We start from the raw sequence: 19857 nt of genomic DNA on the forward strand, positions 1-19857 counted from the left end.
AAGATCAGACCATCTGTGACAAGTCACAACACTTGTGACCATTCCTCAAAGCAGGCCGCATCTGTAGCGTTGCCAGAATAAGGTTTTCCTCCTATATCCATATACTACAGACCATTTTGGATATCACTTAAAACATGATCCACTTGTATGTCACCACATACATGCTTAAGTTACATACAAATAACCAAGAATTTTAGGTTTATTGATTTGTGGTAAAGCAAATAAAACAAACAACTGAGCAAAATCAAGAAGTGAAGTAAAATATCATATATTATACATCACAAGTGTTGGTACAAACTGTTTACAAGCTATAGGACATGAGAATTTAGGGAATCGACCCCAACAAATTAAGCTTGAATGAAGGGAATTTGAAGAAGAAACTCACTGATACAACTTGAAGAACACCTTCTTCATCCTCTCAAGCTTTCAGCAAAACTCAATAACTACATCAAATTTTGCATGCTCGATTCTCAATCCAATCTCCTCTATTTATTGCAAGACCATCATGCAAAGTAGATAGTTGTATGAAGAGCAGCTCATGCTTGGAAATTGACTCAAGAAAAAGGTGGATATTGAGTGAGCTACTACAAGGTGAAAGTGGAGTTCTCGCACACATTCCATTTTGTGTTTTTCAAGTTTTTCCAATTTATTGATTTTCAAATTGATTTCCAAAATCAATTTTGTTTTCAAAATTTGAAAAAAAATTATTGATTTTACAAAATTAATTCCATAAATTAATTTTTCTAATAAAATTAACAATAAATAATTTAATAGATAATTTAATTTATTCTAATTAATTTAATATCAAATATTAAGTTAATTTTAACTCAAATTCCACCAACATGAATCCATATTCATGAATTTAATATTTTAAATTATATTTAAGTATTAATTGATTCTCCAATTCCGTTTAATTCCAAAACTAAATGCATAATTATATCACATATAACTACTAATTCTCTTAATTCTAATTTGAACGTTTCAAATTAACTTATCACACTACTCTAAGACTAATCCATCTATAAGCTAGTAGGAGAACCTCGTGGACCTACATATCATGGGCTACAACAATCCGAGATTAATTCGCTAAACTCGTTACACCGAATTAACCCTCATTTAACTAATGGGTCACTCCACTAAAACCCATAGTTGCACTCCTCTCACTGTAGATATATTATATCCACTCGATATAACCATGATTAGTAAGTTAGTCCTTCACAGGTTGTTCGTAATAACGGCTGGATCAAATGTCTGTTTTACCGCCCAAGATTACTTCTTGTTCCTTAAGTCCCACTGATCCTCTAATGAACAATTGGTTTGTGATCCGATCAATAAATCGAGTCCCTCTCAAGCCAATGAGAGGGTAGGGCCCCTTGTTCAAGACCCGAAGTGAGCACTTAAGGAACAACCTCTCTACTATCCCTGAAAGCGGGTAGGAGTGAATTCCATCTCGCACCCTATGTCCTCAGCTATCTACCCGTTCTTTCCCCTGAAATGGAGGTTTATTGAGTTGGCGCTGTTGAGCCAACTCTCACCTATGCAAATCTAAGGATAATATCAAATAAATAGAAGTTCATAGTTAGCTCAGGATTAAGGTCAAGTTACCTAGGTCATCGCTTTGAAATAGTCAGTCTTAAACAGTAAACAACATTATAAAATAAGAGTGGCTAATTTCATGGTTCGATCTTGTACAAACCCATAACACAAGACGCCCTCACTCCTCATGTCATAACATGAACGAATTAGGATCACATTGTCTATAACTTTACAACTCCTTGTAACAACTACAGAGTGAGTCGTATCCGATAGTGTTACCAGAATAAGGCACCCAACCTTATTCATATACTATAGATCATTTTGACTATTTACTCGATCCTTATCCACTTTTATGTCTCCACATAAAGTTCAAGTACTCATGTAATAGTCATGGATATTTTAGTTTATTGAATTTATTTCTAAAAAGAAATAAGCAATTCATATATTCAATAACAACTTATTGAATTTTCAGAATAACTTTTATTGTTTACAAACCATGAGTTTTAAGACATAAAACCCAACACGGAGTCCTGACTCCGCAAAGAATTTTGCCATCCCTGCTCCAAACGGTAGGCATATTGAGTCAGCGAAACTGGTCACTCTCACCCATACAAATCAAAAGACCGCCCTCATAGGCAGAAGTTCACAACCCACTCAGGATTAAGGTCAAGTCACCTATGGTCATTCTGGTGAAATGTAAGTTTCTTCTAGCAATAATGTTAAAAAGTGAAATTATTCATTTCGTGGTTTGATTTTATACAAATTCTTTGTATAGAACACCCTCGTTCATATGTTTCCACGTGACTGATCAAGATCAGATCATTCGTAGCACTTTACAACAATTGTAACAACTACAAAGCGGATCGTATCCGTAGTGTCACTAGGATAAGGTACCCAACCTTATCCATTTGCTACAGATCGTTCAGGTTATCATTTAACGTGATCCACTTGTATGTCTTCACATACTTTTTTAAGCTTCATCTAATAACCTTGGATTTTAGTTTAGTGGTTTTGACTTAATGCAACTTGTTAAAATATAGAAGAAGAAAAGAGAATAACAATGCACGGTTACATGGAAACACTAGTACAGGGAGAAAAACTATGATATAAAGATCTTTCTTATTAGTTAATCTGATACACTGAATACATAGGGATACAACGTATAAATAGACAGTAGGAAACCCTAGGGGCCTACACAATTACATAAATGCCCCTAGGTTAATAACCCTATTTTCAACACTCCCCCTCAAGTTGGGGCATAGATATCGACAAGGCCCAACTTGTTTATACAATAGTCAAAGCTCTGTCTTAGTAACCCCTTTGTAAGCACACGTGCAATTTGCTGATTTGGAGGAATATAAGGGATACATATGTTTCCACTGTCTAGTCTCTCCTTAATGAAATGTCTATCAATCTCTATATGTTTAATTCTGTCATGTTGAACCGGGTTATTTACAATACTCATGGCACCTTTGTTGTCACAAAACAATTTCATCGAAAGCTCATTATCTTGCTGGAGATCAGATAACACTTTCTTCAACCAGATTTCTTCACATATCCCCAGACTCATGGCTCTATACTCAGCCTCAACACTACTTCTAGCAACGACCCCTTGTTTCTTACTTCTCCAGGTGACTAGATTACCCCAGACAAACGTACAATACCCAGATGTTGACTTTCTGTCAACAACAAAACCTGCCCAGTCAGAATCAGTGTAGGCTTCAACAGATCGTTTATCGGACTTTTTGAACATCAGTCCCTTGCCAGAAGTTCCTTTCAGGTACCAAAGGATACATTCAACTGCTGTCATATGATCCTCACAGGGAGCCTGCATAAACTGATTGAAACACCTACTGCATATGAAATATCTAGCCTTGTGTGAGACAAGTAGATCAAATTTTCGACTAACTGCTGATACCTCTTTTTATTAACAGGAACTCTATAATTTTTCTCGCTGAGCTTCGCATTGTACTCTACTGGTGTGTCAACAACTATACACCCAGTCATGCCTGTTTCCTTTAGTAAGTCAAGAGTGTATTTTTGTTGAGAAACTGAGATACCTTCCTCTGATCGAGCCACTTCCATTCCCAGAAAGTATCTTAGCTTACCAAGGTCTTTAATTTCAAACTCTTCGGCCATCTTTGTTTTGAGTCTCATGATCTCAGCATCATCATCCCCAGATAAAACAATGTCATCAACGTAGACAATAAGAACAGCTATCTTCCCTAATCTCAACCTTTTTGTAAATAAAGTGTGATCAAAATGCCTCTGAACATACCCCTGTGCTTTCACAAAGATTGTGAATCTGTCAAACCAAGCCCTTGGAGATTGTTTCAACCCATATAGCGACGTTCTCAATCTGCACACCCTGTTTTTGAACTAACTCTCGAATCCAAGAGGAGGACTCATATAGACTTCCTCTTCAAGTTCCCCATTCAGAAACGCATTTTTAACATCAAATTGGTGTAGGGGCCAATCCTTATTTACGGCAACTGATAAAAGCACTCGGATAGTGTTTAGTTTGGCCACGGGAGAAAAGGTTTAGAGTAGTCTACTTCATAGGTCTGAGTGAAGCCTCTTGCAACAAGCCTAGCCTTGTACCACTCAATCGTCCCATCTGACTTGTATTTTATAGTAAACACCCATTTGCATCCAACTGTCTTGTGCCCTTCAGGTAGAACCACCTGTTCCCACGTTCCATTCTTCTCAAGAGCTCTCATTTCTTCCATAATAGCAAACCACCATTATGGTTTTTCCATCACAACACTTATGACATTCGGAACCATCACAGTGTCTAGGCTGGTAGTGAACGCTTTGAACTTGGGTGCCAGATTACTATACGTCATGTAACTATGCATGGGATATTTAGTACATGAACGAGTGCCTTTCCTCAGAGCTATAGGAAGATCGAGCGAGGGATCACAATCCTTCAACTCTCCAGGCTTCTCACCATGATCAGCTATCTGTGTATTAGGGATTTCAGTAGTATCCTCCACATCATCATTAACTAGAATCATTTCATTCTCAGCTGTCTCCTCTTCTGTCATACTTTCAGTATTACCACTTCCTTCGCCCTTTATCCTACATGCATTTGTCAGTCTTCATACATACATCAACATCATTAGTTTCAGGAATATACATACCTGGATCTGATGGCGGGTCTGACTCATGTACTGAAGCCGGCTATTTCGGTTCGACAAGTGACACTGCTTCGTTCCTAAGATTCTTCCTATAGTAAGTTTTCCAAGGAACTTGGTTGGTAGGAAGGACCGGGTCTTCATGCTTAGAACTAGGCTCAAACAAAATATGAATAGGAGCCGACTCTAAGGGAATAGACAAAGAGGACCAGTTAGTCTCTTCACTCATCTTCTCCCCCTGAAGATGACTAACAGAAAAGAATGACTGATCTTCGAGGAAGGTGACGTCCATGGAGACATAGTATTTACGAGATAACGGATGATAGCACTTATACCCACGTTGATGAAGTGGATATCCAACAAAGACACACTTCTGAGCAGGAGGAGTAATTTTGTGCGGTTTGGACCATGTGAATGAACAAAGGCAACGCAACCAAAGACTCGAAGGGGAACATCGGAGATTAACCGAGTGATTAGAAAGGACTCTTTAAAGAGATCCAAGGGAGTATGAAGGTTAAGAACACGAGAGGGCATCCGATTAATGAGATAGGCGGCCGTAAGAACAGCATCCCCCCACAAATATGACAGAAGAGTGGCAGATAACATAAGAGACCGGGCTACTTCCACCAGATGACGATTTTTCCACTCGGCCACTCCATTCTATTGCAGAGTATAAGCACACAAGCTCTAGTGGACAATTCCCTTAGAGACAAGAAAATCCCTGAAGAAGGTGTTGAAGAATTAGGTGCGGATCGAATGCCTTTACGCTATAGGTTGTGACCGCCAGCTATGGTAGTGGCGAAACACTATTGAGCAAGTAGCGGGACGTTCTGTCAATCGGGGATGGTTTTTGGTGACAACACCTGGAGATATCAGAAGTGAGAATGCTGTCGGCCTTTCGAATGCCTCCTTCCTGACTTTTCTGAGAGGCCCTTTACAACTGTCAACTCGAGAAGAATCAGTTCTCCCGGTTCAGTTTTTCCCTCTTTTCTAGAAAAAAACTAACTTACAAAAATGGTAAATGAGAGGACTTGTTCTGGGGCGCCATGATCCTTTTCTCTGGAACAATTGAGGGCACTACCTTCCTTCCACTTTCAGAGGTAGGGACTTCATCAATCATCGCTTTCTCGCCCATTATCACTCCGTAAAATTCCAATCTTCGCATTGAACTGAGTCTCGATAGTTGTATAAAATTTTTGGAAAATGGATGACACCTCAGATTTGTCAGTGAGGAGGAAGACCCAAGTAAAGCGAGTGTGGTCGTCTATAAACATGAACGAACCAACGTTTACCAGTGGAAGTGGTAACAGGTGAAGGACCCCAAACATCACTATGAACAAAAGTAAAAGGACTCCAGGGTTTAGAAGGCTGAGGCCCAAAAGGAACACGACTTTGCTTGGCACAAATACACACATCACAATTTAAAGAGGAAGTATTAACATTGTGAAATAAATACAGAAACAAATACTTCATATATTGAAAATTTGGATGTCCTAAACGGAAATGCCACAACATAAAGTCATTTTCAGAAACAGAAAAATTTAATGACATAAACTCAGTTCAATGATCATCTTTAGAGGAAGGATCTTCAAATAAGAAATAAGTCCCCTATCGTGTCGGGCAATGCCAATTGTCATCCCCAATTTCAGATCTCGAAACAAAACGGAGTCAGGTGAGAAAATTGTCTTACACTTCAGATCCCTTGTAATTTTACTGACAGACAACAAATTATAAAAGATTTTAGGCACATGCAAAGTATCACGCAAAACTAAACCATCAAATAGGGAGATATGGCCTTTCCCTGCAACAGGGGGAAAAGACTCGTCTGCAATTCGAATACGCTCATTTCCAGCACTCGGGTTGTAAGAAATAAACATATCTGAAGAACTGGTAAGATGATTTGTGGCCTCTGAGTCCACAATCCAAGGTTTTTTACCGTTTATACTAATAAGGCCAAATGAAGGAAAATTACCTGATTGTGCAATAGCACTCACCCCAACAGTACTCAAATTGTTCTTACTGTCAACAAAAGACTGCTTCTGAGTATGTTCATCTGCTGAGTCACTCACTAGGGCACGACCAATATTAGATTTTTCATGAGATTGTCGTCGCATGCTGTTTAGAGGTCTCCCGTGCAATTTTCAACTCTGGTCCTTTGTGTGTTAGGGTTTCTTACAGTGCTCACACACAGGTGGGGTTTTTTTATCGCCACCAACAATGGGCAACTTTGCAATGAAGGCAGCTGCATCAGTTGTAGTAATAGGATTATTCATGACGCGTGACCAATCCTCTTCCAGGCGTATTTCGGAGCAAACTTCTTTGAGAGAAGGTGTAAGACGTTGGCCCAATATTCTACTACGAACACCATCGAATTTAGGATTTAATCCAACCAAGAAAACATACACACGATCTGCTTCTTCAATTTTCAAGTATTGAGCCCCGTCTTGTGCGCAGTTCCAGATAATTTCTCGACACAGGTCCATCTCTTGCCAAAGCATTGATAATTTGTTAAAATATGATGTCACATCCATGGACCCTTGTTTGCATTCATGGACCTGCTTGTGAAACGTATATAGTCAAAAGGCATTCTGTCTCTTTGAGTACAAATCTCGTGCAGCCTCCCAGATATCCTTGGCGATTGCAGCATACAATAATGGTCTGCCTATTTGAGGTTCCATACTATTCATGAGGACAGATCGTAACAGCAAATCTTCCCCTTTCCAAATCCGTTCTTGAGGATCGCCTTGTATCGGCTTCAGAATCTCCCCCGTCAAGTACTCAAATTTGTGATGCCCTTCCAAGGCCATTTTGATCGATTGGGACCAGGAGAAATAATTCTGGCCATTTAATTTTTCTCCTACGAGAAATCCTGCAGAGTTGCCCATCGAGCCAGATAAATAAGAAGCATTTGGCAAAATAGAGAACGAATTTATCGGATTCTCTGAATAGACTGGTTGAATTGGTTGAGGATTTATGCCAAACATCGTATCCAAGTCTGAAATTTGTTGTTGGAGACACGCCAACCGTTGTCTAACATCATCTAGGCATTGGGTTGAGCCACAAGTGGCTGGAAAAGGAGCAGCCATCGACGGCTGGAAGAATGTCGCCGGCGGCTGCAGGTGATCCTCGTATCTGCCCGATGCACGAGGTGGCACTAGCTGGTTTGAGCGACTGGATGGCTCAATCGAATTCTGGTTTGACCAGTTGGAATGCTTGAACGAAGTGCTAGGCGCGGCTCCGCAGCGATCGATCTAACCTAGCATGGAGAATTCGAACGGCGCGAGCACGATCGGCACAAATGGCAGCCACCCACGGCTGGGCCCGATCGGATTTGTCTCTGTCCGACCGTCAAAGGCACGACTAGGCTCGATTTGATTCGTCTCTATCCAACCGTCAAAGGCAGCGTCGCTCGTCTCTGTCCGACCGTCGAAGGCAACGCGCTCTAGTTTCGGTCTCTGATCGTGGCTTCTGTCTGGTGTGACAGCTCCCATCGACTCCGACTCTCTATCGACTACAACTGGATGGCAGAGACCAACTTCGGTAAGGCTGCTTGAAAACATTCCTTCACGGCCACTCGAATGGTTGTTTTCATGTCAAAACTTGAAGTTCCATCGGCTGAAGACGATTGTGGTTGGTTCTCTTCCATAACGGCTAAGGTTTCGTTGCCTAGCTTTGATACCATGTTAAAATATATAAAAAGAAAAGAGAATAACAACGAACAGCTACGTGGAAACCCTAGTACAGGGAGAAAAACCACGATATAAAGATTTTCATATTAGTTAATCTGATATACCGAATACACAGGAATACAACGTATAAATAGACAGTAGGAAACCCAAGAGGCCTACACAATTACATAAATGCCCCTAGGTTAATAACCCTATTTTCAACACAACTAAATGTCAAATAAAATACAACTTATTTATTAGATACATAATATGCTTGTAAAAATACAAATTTACAAACTACAAGACCACGAGATTTAGGACATAAAAAAAAACAAGCTAAGATTTACCACGAGGTTTACAAACTACAAATGTACTCCAACGATCATTTAAAACAATTACCCTTAAACAAGGGTCACTTTTCTTTCCTCCTAAATTAAACTAAATGGATAATTTACCACAAGAACTCATCATCTAATTTGAATATTCCTAAACTTTCGAATAAAAACAAAATAATCTTTTATATCAATTTATCTTAAATATCCCTATGTTCAAAATGTGTATATATATATATATATATATATATATATTGTTCTAAAATACCAAATCACCATACAATGCTTCATGCCACTAAACAATGAAACTTGAGAGTTAAATAATCTCCATCCCGCGTAGCTCATGGAAATTATTTTTTTTTCTTTTTTTTTTCTTTTTGAAAATGAATCTGGAAGAGACTACAAGGTTGAGTACAACTTTGAGAGTTAAATTACCTTTTTATCCCCTGTGCCCACTTCAATCCCGTGAAAATGAATCAGGAAAGGTCCATTTGATAACGTTTTTGTTTCTTATCTTTTGTTTTTGTTTCTTATTTTTTGAGAAATTAACTTTTTTTATAATCATTCTCGTTTCTTGTTTCTAAAATATTAGAAACGTTTATGAAAATGAAGCCAAATTTGAGAAACTACAAGACCTGTTCAGTTTTTATTTTATTTAAATTTGTTCATTTTTATGTAAAAAGTTAGCCCTGGTTGGTTGGTAGTAGGCCTACTCCTATTTCTTTCTACCCCTTAGTCTTACGGTCGATTCCCAAATGCATTATTCTTTTTATTTTATTTCATGTTTCTTTCTTTTATATTACTTTCTTTTCTATATTATCGTTTATATTCCTTTTCTTTCTTTTATTTATATTTATTATTATTATTTATAATTATATGTTAACTTAATCTTGAATTTTAAATCTTTCAACATTTAAATTTATATATAACTGATTTTCAAATTTTAAATTTTCAAAAGGTGTATTTAAATATTTGTTTCAATTTTTTAATTTAAAAATTTACAATAGACATGTTTATATATTATTTTAAATTTAAATATTTTATTTTTATTACATTCATAACCCATTAAAATTTCAAAATTTATGAATTTTGATTACTAAGATATTCATTTAATTCATTTATTTCATTTTAATATTTTACAACCACAAACATTTACATTTACATAATTAATTAAATTGAATTTGAGTCAACAACAATGAAGACAAATGACTTAAATTTTATTACCGTATTATCGTTATTAATTTTTCATTGAGATTTATGTATATTTGATAATTATTTTTATATTTCAAACATGATTAAATCATATTTAAACTGGGAGAAATATAAAAAACGAGAAATAAGAAACAGAAAAACAAGAAATAGAAACATTATCAACTGGACCTGGAGTGGCCACAACATTGAGCAACTCTTTTACAGAGAATTTAACGAAAAAATCATCTGGTGAAAGAAAAAAGTATGTTGAAACGATGGAAGGGGCCTCAAAGATGGGAAGATAAGGAAAGAGAGAAGTGGTATATATTACAAATGTTCCTTTCCTGGTTAGCTCTTAAACTAAGTATCCACTTCCACTGCATCTAAACCCACAATCCATTAAAGAATTACAAACCCACCGCCACAAGAATATACTCTACTTCACTTTGTAATTTTAAAAACCTCTACAACATGTACCACAAAATGGAACTTCAAACCCAAAACAAATGGAGCAATCGTGAGAAATAATATACAATGATGCTGGCCAACCAGGGTATTTAGACAGATCAACAACTAACAAATCGCTTTACAGACCACATGATGCCATAATTCAACCATACCTCACCCAACCCCTCAACCCCCTCTGCGAAAACAGGGTTGCCAATTTCTCAGGGCGAAAGATTTTCTCAACGCTCTTGTATCAGCATTCAGGAAGAGACCGAGCCGAAGCAAATGGAGAAAAGCTTGCAGCTGATCCACTACAATGCAAGGGATTATGTTGATGACTAGAAGAACCAATGATGCTTGGTGAGGCATTGCTTGGACTCGGAATAAGCGGAATCATGTATCTTGAATGTAAAGGTGAAATGGATGGGTAACACGAGGAATACGGCGAAACCAAATGAGAAGTCTGAGATCTTTGGGAAGATGCATTTCTGAGTTCAACTGAACTTCTGCTCACACTCAACGTTGGGGATTGGCGGTAGGAGGATCTCAGAGACTGCTGAAGGTAAGGAGTGCTTGAGAGGGAGTGGTTCCGAGATACCGAAGGCGATCTTAATGAAGGGGATATTTGAATGGCGGAGCTTGGTGGCAATGATGATCTCACAGAAGATAATATTGAGGATGAAGCAACAGAACTGGGAGTACTCGAAAGCAATGGTGTGGATTCTGAAGGTGGTGGATCACCATTGCTAGTTCTTGCATCTCGCTTACAAACAGGGCAGAAGGTTCTCCAAGCAGTAAGCCAAGAGTCCACACAGAGGGCATGAAATTCTGAAAACAGTTCCAATAAAACTATATTCAGTAATCAGATCAGACGTTAGCTAGATCATATATATGAAACAAATGCATGTAAAGGTATGTATGTATGTGAGTAAAATATGGCCTCAAAAAGCAAAAAGATAGTGGATAGGAACCCTTGTGAGGTTTGGTCCTTGGTGAGGTTCCATGTTTTTCTTTGGGCTTCAGTTTCGAAGCCTTTTTGTAATTATTCACTAAGCAATATCTTAATTAGTTGGAAACTCTCTCATGGGGTTTGTTTATGGGCTTGATTTTTTGTATGTCCTTGTATTATTTTCTTTTTTCTTAATAAAAACAGTTGTGTTCTATAAAAATAAAAAATAAAAACAATAGTAATAACGATGTCTCGGGTTCTCAGTCATAATGACGTTTTTATAGATTTTTTGTAGTGTCACAAAATAAGGAGCCTGTGTCAAGGAAATGCTAAGGTAGTAATGGGGAAAGGAACTTCGCCTTGAGAATAACAGAGGGTAGCATCGAGTGAGTTTCTACAACTATCTGTAACTCCAGATGGAGTTTATCTCAATGATGAAAAATACTAACATCTAAATCATCCCATTAAACAAAGAATCTATCTGCCCTCTGGCATGATTTTGAAAGGAAAGGGACGATGGCAGAATCACAATGGCTGAAAGAACATAGAAAACAGAACCCGAAGAATATTGTTTTTTTAATTTTTGATAAGAAACCTGGGCTATAACAACACTGAGTAAAACACAACTGCCTAAGGGCCGAGGGAAGAGATCCCAAAGATAAGCTGGCATCTAGTTTTTCACTGTATTGGACATCCTTATTGCTGCAATTTTATATAGCCAGGGCCTTTGACAGAGATGGAAAAGACAAAAATCTCTCGAGCCTTAAGAAGGAACAGATTCAGAAGAGCAAGAATTCTGTGGATATATGTGTTCATGGCCTTATGTCAGAGAAATAGTTAGAAAGAAATTGTCGCATTTTAATGGAGCAGACAGCCAATAGGTTAAGGTTCTTGAGTTTTCTAAGTTCCTCTTTTCCAAGGGGGGTTTCTTTCTTTAACTTTCTTTTTAGTTATACTCCTCCGGTAATGAACACAAAATGAGAAGCTATTTTGTAAGAGTTCTTTTTGTCCAGCTTTTTGCTAATTCAATGAAAAAGTTTGACTTCCCTTCCCCACAATTTTCTTCATTCCTAGTTCTCCGTCACTTCATTTATATAAATCAACCTTATATCCTGCTTGTGGGACTTTGCAATAAAAGTACATTTATGTTACTCCAGACATTAAAATCAGGAAATATCTTCACTCCATACGCTAATTAAACCGCAGACAAACTAATGAACATTCTCTGCTCCTTAATTTAGTCCTCATCAAGTAGCCCAACTGGGTTTAAGAACATTCTTTTCTAAGCCATAACCGGGGTACTCTAAACTATATTTTACCTATTTTGAACTATTAAATTTTGTTCATATGCTGATTTAGTCATACACCAATTAAACAGCAGACAACTCAATGAACCAAACTTCAGTTGCTGGCTGGAAAGCGAGCAGTTGCCTAGTCCTCCACCAACAAGTTATCTCAACCATTTATCAAAACCTCCACATCACATTATCTGCTCCTTAATTTAGTCCTCATCAAGTAGCCCAACTGGGTTTAAGAACATTCTTTTTTAAGCCATAACCAGGATACTCTAAACTAAATTTCACCTATTTTGAACTATTAAATTTTGTTCATATGCTAATTTAGTCATATGCCAATTAAACCGCAGACAACCCAATGAACCAAACTTCCTTGCTGGCTGGAAAACGAGCAGTTGCCTAGTCCTCCACCAACAAAGTTATCTCAACCATTTTTCAAGACATGTACATCAAATTATCTGCTCCTTAATTTAGTCCTGGTCAAGTAGCCTAACTGGTTTAAGAACATTCTTTTTCAAGCCCTAACCAGGGCACTCTAAACTACTTTTTGCCTATTTTGAACTTTTAAATTTTGTTTGGGCAAATGGTGTGATAGTGTACCGTACTCGCAAAGTCAAATCTTTATGAGATTTTATTTTACCTTTGTAAAGAAATCGAATGGCTTCAGGTCGTGATAACTGATATGTGGTTGTTACATGAATAAAATAAAGGAGTCTTAACTTTATGTCTATAAAAGATCTTAAACTGCATTTATCGAATCATAGTATCTCTAAAATTTTTTGAACAATTTTTTTTTTCTTTTGGACGATCCACCCAACCCTACAACATTTTGGTGTTAAGGAAATTTGTAGTATATTAAATCCTACATAGGTGACCACCATGGATTGAACCCATGACCTCTTGCCCTTTATCAAGATCATGAGCCCCCTATTTACCACTAGGCCAACTCATGATTGTTACATTTTTTGAATAATTTGAACAAGGACTTGGAGCATTGATTACTAAGACATTGATTAACCACTACCTTGATCATTTATAATAATTCCTACAAATACGCTACCTGTTTTATAAAGTTTAAGAGCTCACTTATGTTATACCCAATCCACAAACGTTGGGTGTCTGAGCTATAGATGGAAAAGAAAGAAAGGACCAACCACACCATCACAGGTTCTATACAGCACAAAGTGCAACTAATATTCTTACAGATGCAAGATACATGCATAACAAGGAAATATCAACTTCTGAATAAAGGAGTGAAGGGTCCTCTCAGCCCTTTGCCCTTAGGTTGTTTTTGTTGGCTTTTTGGTGAATATATCTTTCTGTTTCTTATTAAAAAAATAATAATAAAAAAAGGGGAAAAAATGGAAGAAGAATAAAGGAGTGAACTTACTGTGACGACATGGTAGAATTCTGAGCTTCTCACCAGCAGTATAGTCCTCAAGGCATATTGCACATGTTATTGATGTGCAATTATCCTCTAAAGCAGTAGTAAATATCAGGCTTGGCATTGCTTTTACTACACGTCTGCTCATTCCCCGGAACTCTTGAGCATGAGAAGATCGAGGACGTCCTCGTCTTATTCGATGTCTACGAACGAAGAAACAAGTAGCAAGCACTGCAGACATTGCAAGAAGAGAAATAAAGGAGATAGCCATGATGGACCATGAAGAATTTTCAAAGCTTGGAACTATCCATATCTCAACGTTAGGCAAGCCTGCATACTTCTTCATTGTCTCACCAGATGTTTTAGTAACAAATACAGCATGTATTCTAATACCAGCTGAGCTCCCTGCCACTGCAACCACTTCAAAGTTATGACCAGGGAATATTCAAGCTAACAAGAAAATTGATCTTTCTTTTCCAAAACATTTACTGTTATGCATGCATGCAATGAAGTTAACCAAATAACTCCATACCCGTTAACAGAGTAGGAAAACCAGGGAAAAGTAAAAGCGTGAAACTTATAATTACCAAGTATGGGCATAAAGTTTAGATCGATAAAGCAATAGCAAAAAGATATCAAATAATTGCAACAATCGTAGACAACAACTACAAGGTAGCCTACATCGAGGATTCTAGAGAACCCCTTGGCACATATGCAAACTTTTATGAATTTGTAGTAAAAAGGGACTGTAATTCAAGATATAAGTATTCTAATTGATGAGCAAGTCAATTGAATTTTTCTAGTTTATCATTTATTTCAAAAATATAAAACTAAGATATACCAAGACCAACACCATTCCATACAATAACACTAAGAAACATTGATTGAAAATCAACATTGAAAAGACATTTGATCATGTTGTTTGTGGTCTTCTAGACAAGATCCATCAGAAAAAGAGGCTTTGGTTTTAAGGGAAGATCTTGGACGGACAACTGCATTTCTTTTTTCTAATGAACGGCAATGTCAATTTCTCCATTTAAAAAAATTAAATCTAATTCTGAAAGTCTTTGAAGTATAGTTTTTATAAAATATTGGTATCTACAAAATGTTATTCAATCTTTGAATGTAGATAAGTAAATCATCAAGGCACTAATACCTACAGTACAAGCAAATCGAATGGCTGCAACAAGCATAGCAACATAGACATAGTTAAGACCCATAAATCATATTGAAAGTAATCGACTTCCATTAATGGAGAATAGCTTCTTTTTTTTTATATAAGAAAATTGCATAAAGTTAATAGTGTAAAAAAGTAATTACTCGCAATTAAGCCACCATCTTCATTGTCATAGATGATTGCAGCTTTAAATCCAGCCACTTGGGCTCTCCTCACTTTATCCTCGAAGCTACATCCTCCTCTAATTATAAGCGCAAATGGTGAACTGGAGTTTACAGGCAGATCAGTTTTGTTTTCCAATGTCGAGCATGCGTCAAGAGGTTTTGCCAGATATAACACCCCAGGTTCCCCTGAACTTTCTATTGAAGGAGCTGAAATCAGAAATTCCAGAGATAATTCCAGAGATCAATAAGAGAATCCATCATGGCCATTTAAAGGGGGGGAAAAGAAAGAAAGGCATAGAAAATAAAACTGAATCCATAGACCAATCTCAAATATTTGACTGGCCTCCCTCATTTTCCTTCTTGGATGACCATATCCGATTTATCCCCTCAAAACATAATACCATCCTGAATCACCTTTTACTATTTGACAGAATTTTCGATTAAAAAAAAAAAAAAAAAGAATTATTCCACATTAACAGCAGAATCTATATAGTCAACCATGTCGCCCGTTGGCAAAAGCCACGACGACTAGTAATGACAAGAGCACAGACATTTAATCCAGTGCCCGAGTCAGAAATCACTCAGCAATACACAAAACAATTGAGTTGGGAAAATATTCAAAATGAAGCGAGCATAAAGAGAACTAACCGAAATTAGCTTCAATGGAGTCGAAGGAACGAGTAACGTTGGTCCCAATCAATACCACATTAGCTGCAGAGCCGCAACAGCCAACCAAAATCAGTGAAAACAATAAGGCGAGACCTGGATTCATAGCACTGAAAGCCATGGACCGAAAAACCCTAATCAGTGAGAGAGAAAAAGGGAGAGAATTAGAGATTGAAACGAAGAACAAAAGATGATTAGGGTTTATAAAATATCAATGGAAACATCAGCTTCCATCTCTCGGAAGGAAAAATCTTGGTTTCCTTGATTCGCTGGGAGATAAACTCTCGGGATTGAATTTGCCTACTCCCTCAACAATATGGAAACGATGGAAAAAATATATATATGATAAATGATAATGATAATAACTTCATAAATTGAGCCATTCAAAATATCATTCATAATAGTTCATCCTTTTTCAAAATATTTAATAATAATAATAATAGTTCATCCCAATTAATAAACTGACAAAAAAATAGAAACACTGACCATAATATAAAACAACTGTGCTGGTATGCGTTTATGGCAATAAAGTTAAAAGCAATCCGTTTAAAAAAATGGAAAAAATGGTGATAATTGTAATTATATTCTAAAATTTTAAATTATAAAAATTAGATTCAAAAAACGTTTATAAATATTAAAATTAGATCCTCAAATTTATAATAATTATAGAAATTAGACCCACAAATAATAAAATTTGAAACATAAATTTGTACAAATGTTACTATTTACACAATTATATAAGTTTGTAGATTAAATTTGAGTCAATTTTAATATCGTTTTTTAAGGTTTAAATTTTAAAATGGAAAGTTTTAAGGATATAATCTTACCTAGGTAGTTTTTGTAATTTGTTCACAAAGAAAAAAAGAAGACAAAGAAATATAGTAAAATGATTAATTATTTATTCTCATTTTTCTTTGATTAGTTAATTATTTTTTAAAAAGAACAAAGATAAGGATATATTCTAGAAATACATATCTGTCATGAATTATAATGATTTAAAAGTTTTCTTCCTTTTGTATTAGAAAGAAATAATAAATTTTCTTTCTTTTTAGAGAATCTATAATTTATAATTGGTTTATGATTAGATCAGCATCGTCCAGATCTGAGCTCATTCTCATGTTTATCCGATTCCAAACCGACCAATAAGATGAAACGGGCTAGACTCTTCTTTTAAATTTTTGGGCCAGGCCCATGTAAGATCTGACCATTGTGAATATTTTTATTTATTTATTTATTGTTTTGAAATCAACCTAATTAATTTATCAAATGGATGAATTTTAGAATCCATTTGATAACTATTTTATTTTTCTTTATTTTTATTTTTAAAAACTAAATCTATTTTTTTCTCATTTCTTATCATGATTTATATCTTCTTAAGTACAATGGTTGAAATCTTACCCAATACCAAAAACAAAAATAATTTTTAAAAATAAAAATTATTTCAAATGGTAAAACTGAAAATATAGCAAAATTTTAGAACTATCAATGATAGACGCTAATAGACACTTCTATCAATATTTATCAATATCATACTGATAGACACTAGAAGTCTATCAGCGTCTATCATTGATAATTCTAAAATTTTACTATATTTTGTAAATATTTTGATTCATTTTTCTATATTTGAAAACAACCCTTTTAAAAACTAATTTTGTTAGTTTTCAAATTTTGGCTTGGTTTTTTAAATCACTAACAAAAAATAAATAACAGCGGAAGAAATTTAAAGATGGAAGTAGTATCTATAGGCCTACTTTTCAAAAACAAAAATCAGAAATCAAATAGTTATCAAACGGGGTTTTAATTTTTCTTATTCCATTACATTCAATCACACCATAAAATGTATTTTATCAATGAGTCAACATTTATACAAGTCTAACTTTTTTTTAAAGTAGAGGAATTGAACTCGAAAATCTAAATTCGATAGTATAAACTTCATGTCAGTTAAACAATTTTAATTTTGGCATTTTCATAGGTTAACTACAACAATAGTTTAGTGTAAAAAAAAAAACATAGATACAACATAAAATTTATTTGCTTAAGAGATGTTAAGGGGAAATAAGATCATCAATGCATATCGTGTAAGTGTTTTTTTTTTTTTTTTGAGCACATAGGTAAAAAAATTTAATCCTTCCTAAATAATTTATTTGTTATTACAATATATTAATATCTAGATTTTTCTTTTTATCAAAGCAAGTGTCTGTACAATTGGGTTTCAAAATATTTAATAAATTTTTATTCACAACTTACCAAAAAAAAAATTGGGGTTATTAAAATTTTGAAATCTAAGGTTGGACATATAATTTATTTTAAGAACTTATGGACAATGAAGAGGTCAGGGTAGAGCGAAAAAGTTGCCAATACTTACCATTATTGCAAACGAATCTGAAAGAAACATTTCCTTACAATTTCAACATCGCTTTAAAATAAGATTTTATGCTTTAGGTAAATGGGACGCACGTAAACTTTTGTCACATTTACTATCAATTTTTACTATCTCAAAATCCCTCAATATTTTAACAATTAAAGGATTTATAATTATAATTAAATCAGTTAGCACATAATAACATTTATTGAAAATTACTGGTTCATTATTAAATTAATTTCTTAATGCATCAACAATTATATTTAAAAAAAAAAAAAAAAAAAAAAAAAAAAAACAGTAGTCACATCACAATGTGTGAGTGACAAAACCTTAGCCTAAAGAGAGTTTCTTTTATTTTTTTTTTAAAAGAAAAAAGAAAAATAAACCGCTAATGGAGCTCTAAAGGGAGTTCACATGGTACTAATTATTTAATGGGAAATTTTGTTTTTGTCTAATTTCAATTTTGTTTATATGTTTTAAAATGTTAAACTAAGTGTTTAAGTATTGAATTTAAGTTGGCTAGATTTTAAAATGTTACAATTTTATCTTTTAAATTTTATTTTTATTTTAATTTGATTAATAAGTTTCAAGATTTACACGGTTATGTTAATGTCTATTAATTAATTTTTACTATTTTTCATCAATCTTTAAATTAATGTTTAATGTCTAATAGATATTAACCCAAAAACAAAAAATGAGTAGAGTGTTTAGTGAAAATCGAGGTTAAAATTGTTAATTTTGAAACCTATTGACCAAAATGAAACAAAATTCAAATTTTAAGAGTCAAATTATAATATTTTGAAACATAAAAAATCAAGGAAAAAAAATACATTTTTGGCCCTTAGGTTTTTTTAATATCTAATTTTTATTTAGTCCATAAGTTTCAAAATGTTATACATTTAATTTTTGCTACGATTTTACCATTGACATTTGAGTTTTGCTTCAATTTGGTTCATATGATTTAAGCTTTACATTTTTAATATCGATTTTTCACCAAATATTGATTTTTTGTATTTAGAGTTAATTTATGTTATTAAATTAAAAATCGTACAAAAATTACAATTAATTAAGTTTCACTACTTTTATCACTTTTAAAATTAAATTTAAAATTTAACTTCATAATTATTTAGAAATTGACGTCAATGATTAAAAGTGAGTATTTAATGAAAACACTACAATAATGTTGGACTTTATGTCGGTGGGAAAAAGTAAAAATGGATGTATAATGTCGATTTTAAAAGAATGGATCTTTAATATCGGTTTTAAAACCGACATTAAAGATAACCATTTATTTGTTTTCTTTAGTAAAAAATATCTCTCTTCCAATTCATTATCTTTCTTCTCTCTCCTTTCTCACTTATCTCTTCCAAACCCTCTTCCCATTGACCGTACCGACCATCACCATTGAGCTCGTTGTCAATCGTTCTGTTCAGCATTGCCATTCAGCTTGTTGAGGTCGTGTCATTCAACATTCGTGTAGTTTGTTGTCGTTCAACTTGCTCGCGTGTAGTATGTTGTCGTTTAGGTCGGCCTCAGCTCACTTGTGTGT

The 19857-nt window shown here is 35.0% G+C and overlaps 1 protein-coding gene across 2 annotated transcripts; it reads right to left on the reverse strand.

The window, feature by feature from the left end:
- Nucleotides 1–10158: 10158 nt before the first annotated feature.
- LOC120075631 (receptor homology region, transmembrane domain- and RING domain-containing protein 2-like) lies at nt 10159–16333 on the reverse strand. Of its 2 annotated transcripts, XM_039029205.1 has the most exons (5): nt 15929–16333; nt 15260–15487; nt 14294–14350; nt 13946–14170; nt 10159–11139 (listed from the first exon to the last, which is right to left on the reverse strand). In XM_039029205.1, the coding sequence occupies exons 1-5, from the start codon at nt 16065–16067 to the stop codon at nt 10565–10567; spliced, it is 1224 nt and encodes a 407-aa protein (XP_038885133.1). In that variant the 5' UTR covers nt 16068–16333; the 3' UTR covers nt 10159–10564. The 2 variants fall into 2 exon arrangements, with proteins under 2 accessions (XP_038885133.1, XP_038885132.1); XM_039029204.1 differs by having other exon boundaries at nt 13946–14350; nt 15929–16331.
- Nucleotides 16334–19857: the final 3524 nt, after the last annotated feature.

The sequence above is a fragment of the Benincasa hispida genome, chromosome 4 (genome assembly GCF_009727055.1).
Source record: "Benincasa hispida cultivar B227 chromosome 4, ASM972705v1, whole genome shotgun sequence".
Lineage (NCBI taxonomy): Eukaryota > Viridiplantae > Streptophyta > Magnoliopsida > Cucurbitales > Cucurbitaceae > Benincasa > Benincasa hispida.

What these genes read in the sequence shown, in the direction of transcription:
- LOC120075631 (XM_039029204.1), bottom strand. Translation starts at nt 16,067, where the DNA reads ATGGCTTTCAGTGCTATGAATCCAGGTCTCGCCTTATTGTTTTCACTG. An exon ending in AGATGGTGGCTTAATTGCGA is followed by an intron (nt 14,351 to 15,259) that starts GTAATTACTTTT and finishes AAGTGGTTGCAG; the next exon opens with TGGCAGGGAGCTCAGCTGGT. An exon ending in AATTCTACCATGTCGTCACA is followed by an intron (nt 11,140 to 13,945) that starts GTAAGTTCACTC and finishes AACTGTTTTCAG; the next exon opens with AATTTCATGCCCTCTGTGTG.